Raw genomic sequence first — 8536 nt, forward strand, 5'->3', positions numbered from 1 at the left:
TCTCCTTAGGTCTCTCCAGGGAACAGTGACCTCTCGGCTCAAGCAGCTGTTCAGAGTTGGCACCTGTCCGCAGGCCCTGTCCCCAGTCTCTTTCTCTTTATGTGAGAAATATGCAAAAGTACTTCCTGGTTCAGGCCTAACCCTTCCTTTCAGGAGACTGTGGGGCACTAGGGCTGAGTAAACCCCACTCCTCGGTTCCTGTTGGTAGACAAAGACAGGGGTGTGGCCCTATCCCCCACCTCGCTTGTCCTGGGTGGCAGTTGGAATCAGAGATCAGAGATCATGTCAGGAAATGAGAAGGCAGAGTTGCTTCTGAGAGATGAGTTGGGCATTCACAGAAGAAGGTGTAGGACACAAAAGTACCCAGGGACTCTGAGGGGTTGGGTAAGGATGAGGCTTGTGAACTAAGGGAAACTTGAAGTACAAAGGAGTGTTGTGAGGAGACAGCCTTGCCCTAGTGTGGGGGGGGGTGCTTTCCCTAGGGGGAAAGTAAGCCTGTAGTGAAGATCAAAGGGCCAGCCTGGCTAGAGTAGAGGTCAGCCTGGCAGGGTATGGGTCAGCCTGGCAAGGGTAGGGTCAGCCTGGCAGGGTAGGAGTCAGCCTGGCAGGGTAGGGGTCAGCCTGGCAGGGTAGAGGCTGTCTGGCAGGTAGGGTCAGCCTGGCAGGGTAGGGGGTCAGCCTGGCAGGTAGGGTCAGCCTGGCAGGGTATGGGCCGTCTGGCAGGGTAGGGGTCTGTCTGGCAGGGTATGGGCCAGCCTGGCAGGTAGGGGTCCAGCTTGGCAGGGTAGGGGTCAGCCTGGCAAGGGTAGGGTCAGCCTGGCAGGGTAGGGGTCAGCCTGGCAGTGTATGAGTCAGCCTGGCAAGGGTAGGGTCAGCCTGGCAGGGTAGGGTTCAGCCTGGCAGGGTAGGGGTCAGCCTGGCAGGGTATGCCTGAGCAGGATGAAAAAGTCAAGCTGAGAGGGTGAACCGCTCCCCTCCACCTGCCACATTCTTCAGCCCAGATTGCATTGGATGCAATGACCTTTTGAACACTGAAGAGCACACATCAGGAGGCCTCCAGCCTGACATGTGTTTTTTTTTTTTTTCCTTTTTTTTTTTCCGGGGCTGGGGACCGAACCCAGGACCTTGCGCTTCCTAGGTAAGCACTCTACCACTGAGCCAAATCCCCAACCCCCTGACATGTGTTTTTGGTTTGAGATTTTTTGTTGTTCTTCTTCTTCAAGACAGAATTTCTCTGTGTGTAGCTCTAGCCTGGAACCTGCTTGTAGACCAGGCTGGCTGAACTCACAGATGTGCCTGCCTCTGCCTTCCAAGTGCTGGAATTAAAGGCATGCACATGGCTAGGACTTTTTCCTTAGACAGGATCTTATTATATGACCTTTGGTGGTCTAGAATTTCTTCCGTACGCAGAACAGACAGGCCTTGAACTCATCTGTTTGCTTCTACCTCCCGATTTTATTTTGATTTTTCAAGTGTTTCTGTGTGTGTGCCATGTGTAGATCCCTGAGGGAGTTAGAAAAGGGAGCCAGATATCCTGGATCTGGAGTTATAGACAATCGCAAGCTTCCTAACATGGGCCCTGGCAAACACATTAGGGTCCTCCAGAAAACTTGAGAGTGTTATGCAATTAAGGATGGCCTTGAACTCCTAATCCTTCTTCTTCTGCCTCCATGTGCTGGGGTTACACTACTTCCGGTTAAGCCTGGGGTCCCTCAGCGAGGTAGCCCTGAGCCTTCCCCTCCTGTCCCATGCCTCCCTGCTCATTGGTAGAGTATGGACAGGAAGGAACTGGGGAAGGGGAAACCAGGGCTCTGGGCAAAATGCCATGGAGGTTGCCTTAAGCCCCAGCCTCCTCTCTGGCTGGAAATACCCGCTGGCTGTGTTGTTCCTGGACCTGGCTTTCCAGGCATCTCCTGGGTTTGGCAGATGTGGCTGTGGCAGCTGGGGGGTCGTCGTCAAGTTGGCCTTTGCTACCAGGTTTACCTCAGTTCTGCCACGTCTGTGCCCATTCCACCTTCTCTCCTTTTAACCAGCACCGAAGAGGCCATAAGAAAGCTTCCTACTCAGTACACACAGTCAAAAACAAGCTTCTGGAATCCTTGGCTTCTCCTCTCAGGCCTACTGTCTCTGCAGGCTCTAGATGCTCTTTTTCTTTTCTTTTTTTTTCCCCCGGAGCTGGGGACCGAACTCAGGGCCTTGCACGTGCTAGGCAAGCGCTCTACCACTGAGCTAAATCCCCAACCCCGCTCTAGATGCTCTTAATGAGAAAGAAAACTCCCCTCAGTTCCAGGCTCCATGCGCTCTGGGAAGGCCAAGGAAACTATGAAACTATTCCAGGCCCTGAAACTATCCCAGGTGCCTGGGACCCTGGAAGAGGCGATGGGAGGCCTTCCTGGCCTTAGGAGAAACCCAAGCAGCACTCTACCATGCCCAGTAATCCTGCCCACTTGGGCACCCTTTATATAACATATGTTGGGTCATCAGGCATGAGCAATCAGCCAGTGGACAGTGAACCCAGGAGGTGGGCTCTCGTAGAGGCATGAGAAAAGCTGAGCCCCTCTGGGTGGCCGGCACCCTCACTAATTAGATCATCCAAGGGTGACACCTCTTCCTTTCTGCAGGTCACAGTTCTGAAAGACCAACATCAGCAGTAGGGTTGGCTCGGTGAGAAGGTATCCTCTAGAAGGTCAAAGCCTAGGCAGCTATTCTCCGGGTTGTTCAGGCAAGAACCTTATCACAGGCCTACAAAAAAGGCCCTGAAACTTTGACTTTTCTCTCTCTGCTCTTTCCCCTCCTCCAATCTGCTCCTCTTGCCTCTTCCCTGAGGAGTGCGTCTGTCTGTCGGCCTTTTCCTCTGCCTCTGAAATTCATTTGTGCCCCGCCCCCAAGGTGGCCTCGGGTTGTCTTCATATTGCCTAGAGGGAAAGAAAGGAACTAAATTACTCTTTGAGTCTTGCAAAATGCCTAGTCCCATACAGTCCTTCACACTCCCGGGTCGCTACTCTTAGCACATTGCACAGATGAAAGAACAGATGTGACTGTGGTTAAGTTTCATGGCCAAGTCCGAGTCATACTCATTCAGCAGACTAAATGGCTGACACCCCAGACCACCTCAGTGCCCTCCTTGCTCAGTCCTCCTCTTCAGACTTCAGAACCCATTGTGACTTAAGATACCACGCTCCTCTTCTCTCCCTAGCCCTCGGATTTTATCATCAGTTCCTGCATCCTGTTCCTTCCTTGAAGCCCCCCAGCTAGTCCTCCAGGCCAATGCTAAGTCATCATCTTCCTCCCTCCTCCCTCCGCCTCAGGCCAGGATTCTCTGGGGAATCCACTCTGACCCTGGGCAAAAACTCCTAGTACGCAGTTTCTCTAAGGGGCAGTAGGGAAAAGTGCGCCGCGCTGCGGGGCGCTGCTTGCTAAGCGGGAAACCGGTTCCTAACCGCTGGCGCCCCTCGAGGGGAGGGGAAAGGGCGGAGGTGCTTCTGCGGCGGCATCTGTCCGAGGCGGGCGGGAAGCTGCTGCATTAAATTGTAAAATCGATTTATTGACCGGCAGGTGCGAGCAGCGGCAGATGGAGAGCAGCGCTGCCGGGGCGCATCTGCGGGGAGCGGCGGCATCGATCCTGGCCCCCCTCTGAAACCGTTCGTCTTGGGCCTTTCTGTCGGTTCACTCCTAAAAGCAGGGCCAAGGTCCGAGAATCTGCGGCGCCTCAGTGACTAGAGTAGTTCATTTCCCTTCCCCTACCCCCTCCTGGCCTCAGGGCCCGAGCTGCGCCCCCATGACTGCCAGGCTCTGCCAGCCCCACTGCCCCAGTTGGCACGCGGCGGGCCAGCCTGACGCGTGGCAGCGCCCTGCGGCAGATGAGGCACGCGCCGGCCTCATTTCAATGTGAATGGATCGAATGAAGCAGCCATGTGGCAGCAACAGTTTGCAAATCTCCCCGCCTTCTGTGCAGCTCCCCGGCCGCGGCTCCCAGCACGTGGCCCCTTCTCCGCAGCGACCGCAGCAGTGTCTCTCAAGGCTTAAGTGCCCCGCCCCAGGCAGGCCTTCTTCCCCGCCCCCAGCCTGTCCTGCGGGCGCAGTATCCTCGTCTCTACCCGGGTGCTGTGTGCCAGGTCCAGATCGCTGTCCCCTGGGAAGGGTAGCGGGCGAGAGGAGAGATAACACCGCGCTGGAGGTCTCAGAGCTGCTCTGGTGGCCCTGGGGAGCGCTCGTAGGCTTCCAGCTGGGAAGGAGGCCCGAAGCCGCACCCCAGTAACCTGTGGCCAGTTTGGGGACATGGCTGAAAGACAAAAGTTTTTTCCAGTTCCGGGGGCTGGTTCTGCATAGTGGGAGAAACTGAGAAGTAACACGCACAGTGGCCAAGAGGAAGGAATACTAGAAGCAGAAGACTTGTAGGGAGAAAGGCTTTGCCTGGCCTCCCCACTACTCTGGCTTCAGAGTTGGGAAATGTTGAGGGTGCCGTGGGGTTGAGAAGCTGTGCGCCCAAGAAATGGCTGTAGTTTATGGGAACCCAGAACCACATGGCTTAGAGACCCATGGATCATCTGCATCAGGGTCAGAGTCAGCTGTCCCTGACTAGAGACTATGTTCTTCTGTAGTGGCCAGCTACTACTAGCCTCACAACCTTCCATTCCTCTGAGTAACCAGAAGGGCATTGTCTTTCTTCCACCTGGAGAGTCGGATCTTGAACTCCTAATTACGGAATGACAGAGAAGGGTTCCAGCTGTGTGGTCTGGAGAGACACCCGGCACATCGTCTTGAACCCTTCATGTCTAGCAATGTGGGTAAAGTTTGATCCCAGCAGATGGGAACTCGAGCAGGGACCCAAGACTAAGTAAGGGTGGTGTCTTGACGAGGAATATTGTAAACAGGTGCTTCTGGGGAAGAGAAAAAAAATTAACACCTTCCTTCCTAGGTCATAAATTGTCTAAGTGGATGATTCATATTCTCAATTTCTGAGGAAAATCGTGACTCCAACTTTTGTTTGGTCCTTCACTATTTGCTAAATATTTTGGCACATTAATGTGTATGAGGATAGACCACTTCCAAGAATAATAGATATCCCGTGTGGAAGTAGACGTCTCCCCTGAGAGTCAAGCAAGTGCCAGCGTTAGAGTTTTTACCAACTCTCAGGCTAGGATTTGGAAAGCTAAGAGCCATGTGAGGTTGCACGCCCAGCTCCAAGAAGAGAGGAGCACCCTCTGGCATTCTGGGCAGGTCTACAGATGCATGGAGGATGCAGAAAGAGAGGATTTGGAAGAACACTTGCCAGGACCGCCGGGAGGTACGCCCCAAGCTCCCCCTCCCTCGGGCCTGGGACTCGGCTTGCCCATAACCTACATTAACTCGCTAGTGCAGCCTGGGCCCATCTGCCGGCCCCCGCCTCACCTCGGTTCCCCACGCCAACCCGCTCGCGCCAGATGGTGGCTGGGAGGGGTGGCCGTGCGTGGGGGACCCCGGAGCCTGTCGCCTCACCTCACCCCACCCCCACCCCACGCTCACAACCTCATGTTTCTCACCCCCCCCCGCAATGCTCCATCACCACCACCCAAGTCAAAAAATCAGACCATGTTCATCATTGGCAGCTGTTGGGCTCCACTTCCCCCTACCACAGCCTCCCTGGGGCTGGATCCGCGTCCTTGCTCTCCTCAACCCCCGCCCGCACTGATCTTATCGTCCGACGACAGCCAGCCATCACCACGCGGGCGGGCTGACAGCTGAAGCCACAGGGCCCCCACCGCCCTCAGTTGAGAGAGAGAGAGAGAGAGAGAGAGAGAGAGAGAGAGAGAGAGAGAGAGAGAGAGAGAGATCTCGATCTAGCACCCCCAAGACTAGGAGAAGCCAGCCCTCCCCGGTCTGCGGCCTCAGGGGAGCTCGATGGGTTCTGGGAAAGCAGCTGCAGGGTTTGCGCTCGGAGGCCACCCGGGAGAGGCGCGCGTGCGACATGGGTGAAACCGCCCGAAACTCAAACAACTCTGTGCGCCTCCAGTTCCACCCTACATCCTGCCCTGTGCAGAGAGATCTAGGCCCGTTCAGCCTCAAGCTCTCTCACCTTGTCTCTCAAGTAGCCTATGGAAATTCTGGAATTAAGAGAGTTTCCTCCCTACTCCAGCGGAGCTAGGGGACGCGGGTGGGGGCCAAGATGGGGCTATGGAGCCCAAGCGTGACCCAGGTGAGATAGACACTGAGGGAAAGACTAGAACCTCATTACCATACAGCTGAGGACGCCCCCTCCCCACTACTTAGAGAGCCACTCCCCCACCTCTCTTTCGGACCACTAGTCCTGGCTCTAGCACGAGCCAGGAGGGAGTGGGGGTAGGGGACAAAGAAAGAAGGCACGCGCTGGGCACGCCCCGCTGCTTGAGAGTGACACGCCTACCAGGTGCAGAGAAGACCAGAGTCTTAGACGCTTGGCCCTTTGCCTTGCTTGAAATGGCCACGGAAAGGTTAACGCGTCCGATGGCTTCCCTGCGGTGTTGGGGACGCGTAGTGGGTAGGCACACATAGGCTGGAGGCCAGCGAGGCAAGAGCCTACCTAAAGTCTGGGAAGGAAAAGGAGATCCAAGTCCCCCGGCGCTGGTTTTCGCTTTCCTAGTTTAAGTTTTCCCCACCTGCTAGAGAACTGTAGGTATCTAATGCCTGGATCAGGTGCACCGCCTACGGGGACCCCTTAGAGTTTCCACCCCCAGGACCATTCGGGAACCACCTCACCTCCCGCCGCATCTCTGGGCTACCCTCCTAACCTCTGGTGGCGAGGGTCTCAGCCTTTAAGCAGACGATCTCTAAGGGCTGGTCGCCGGGCACGCGCAGAGCTGGGAGCCCAGAAGTTGGAAGAGGGGCGGGGACCTGCGCCCTACTGGCTGGCTGACAGGGGGAGCGGCGGGGGCGGAGGCCCCCTCCGGTGGGTGCTGGGACTGTAGCCACTAGAGGCCTGGAGGGGAGGGGAGAGTGACCGTGAGTCTGTCTGACTGACAGGCTGCGAAGAGGAGCCAATATATATAAGAAAGGCTCCGGAGCGAGCAGGTTTCAGTAGCGGCGCTGCTCGCCGGCCAGGAACCCGAGGCCAAGAGCCGCAGCCAAAGCCTCTTGGGTGCAGTGTACTCCCGCACTAGCCCGCTTGAGACCCTAGGATTTGCTCCAGGACACGTACTTAGAGCAGCCACCGCCCAGTCGCCCTCACCTGGATTACCTACCGAGGCATCGAGCAGCGGAGTTCTCGAGAAAGCGACGAGGGAGCAGCGTCCCGAGAGGAATCAGCTTTTCAGGAACTCGGTTGGCAGACGGACTTGCAGGAGAGCGACATCCCAACAAGCAGATTCAGAGCCCCCGAGTGGAGAGGACACCCCAAGGGATGACGCCTGGGTCCCGGAGCGCCTGTCCCTGGGCGCTACTGCTGCTGGCGGTCCTGTGGCCGCAGGTAATGTCCCGCGTCCTCTCCGCCCCCTCCCGCAGCGCTCCGGGCTTGTGTCCCGGCGCCAGCTGAGCCTGACCGCTCTCCTCCCTCCTTCTCTCCGTCCCTGTGCAGCAGCGCGCGGCGGGCTCCGGCATCTTCCAGTTGCGGCTGCAGGAGTTCGCCAACGAGCGCGGTATGCTGGCCAATGGGCGGCCCTGCGAGCCCGGCTGCCGGACTTTCTTCCGAATCTGCCTTAAGCATTACCAGGCAACCTTCTCCGAGGGACCCTGCACCTTTGGCAACGTCTCCACGCCGGTATTGGGCACCAATTCCTTCGTCATCAGGGACAAGAATAGCGGCAGTGGTCGTAACCCTCTTCAACTGCCCTTCAATTTTACCTGGCCGGTAAGCACAACCTAAATGCACTGAAGGGAACAGAAGGGAGAACCGGACACAGAGCCCCTTTCCTAAGCGCTCCCCGGAGAGCCCCAAGGGCTCTTTCTCTCCTGCCCCCCCCCCCCCGTTCTCTCAGGGGACCATCCCGGAGAGGCTTTCATTAGTCTTTCTTCCCAGTTTCTTCCCTTTCCTTCTCCCCAGTTCTTGGGATACAAATTTCATTGCCAAAGCCCCAAGGCTGCACTGCCCGCCCACCCCGGCTCTCACTTACACTCCCGCATCCCTCATCCCTCCCCTGCCTTCTCATCTCGCGCGCTGCACTGCGCGAGCACCAGTTATGTTGACCCAGCTCGGTAACTGTATCCTGCAATTAGATTAATTAAACAGGCTGCTGCGAGGTACCCCCTCCTTTCCCGCTCTACTCATATCGCTATCTCTATGTCCCCCACCCTCCTTTTCCTTCCCAGGGAACCTTCTCACTCAACATCCAAGCTTGGCACACGCCGGGAGACGACCTGCGGCCAGGTGAGTATCTAACTAACTCCTCAGCCACAGGGGGGCGACATCACACAGCGCCGAAAGAGTTAATCAGTTATAGGTGGGGTGGGGGCCAGGACGCTTAGCTTGGCCCGAGCTGCGCCTCGCGCTGGACGCTCGGATTCCGCTCACTGCCTGGACTCAGAGCACAATTGCGTTTCCTGCGGGTTATTTTTGGCGTGGGAACGCGGGGAGCACGGCGGTGAG

The 8536-nt window shown here is 56.8% G+C and overlaps 2 protein-coding genes across 3 annotated transcripts in view; one reads left to right on the forward strand and one right to left on the reverse strand.

Annotated features, from left to right (window-relative positions):
* Nucleotides 1-2170: 2170 nt before the first annotated feature.
* Nucleotides 2171-7900, reverse strand: LOC116901807. 2 transcript variants are annotated; one of them, XM_032903967.1, is made up of 4 exons: nt 7197-7900; nt 6747-6934; nt 6383-6534; nt 2171-2915 (listed from the first exon to the last, which is right to left on the reverse strand). In XM_032903967.1, exons 1-4 carry the CDS (start codon nt 7202-7204, stop codon nt 2907-2909), a joined length of 357 nt encoding a protein of 118 aa, XP_032759858.1. In that variant the 5' UTR covers nt 7205-7900; the 3' UTR covers nt 2171-2906. The 2 variants fall into 2 exon arrangements, 1 of the variants encoding a protein (XP_032759858.1); XR_004388024.1 differs by lacking the exons at nt 6383-6534; nt 6747-6934; nt 7197-7900 and adding an exon at nt 4098-5467.
* Nucleotides 7338-8536, forward strand: part of Dll4 (delta like canonical Notch ligand 4) — a 9418-nt gene continuing 8219 nt past the window's right edge. Inside the window, exons 1-3 of the mRNA XM_032903968.1 lie at nt 7338-7420; nt 7529-7801; nt 8260-8317. Of these exons, the coding sequence (XP_032759859.1) occupies nt 7355-7420; nt 7529-7801; nt 8260-8317 (397 nt within the window). The 5' untranslated portion in view covers nt 7338-7354. The remainder of the gene's footprint in view (nt 7421-7528; nt 7802-8259; nt 8318-8536) is intronic.

The sequence above is a fragment of the Rattus rattus genome, chromosome 5 (genome assembly GCF_011064425.1).
Source record: "Rattus rattus isolate New Zealand chromosome 5, Rrattus_CSIRO_v1, whole genome shotgun sequence".
Classification (NCBI taxonomy): domain Eukaryota; kingdom Metazoa; phylum Chordata; class Mammalia; order Rodentia; family Muridae; genus Rattus; species Rattus rattus.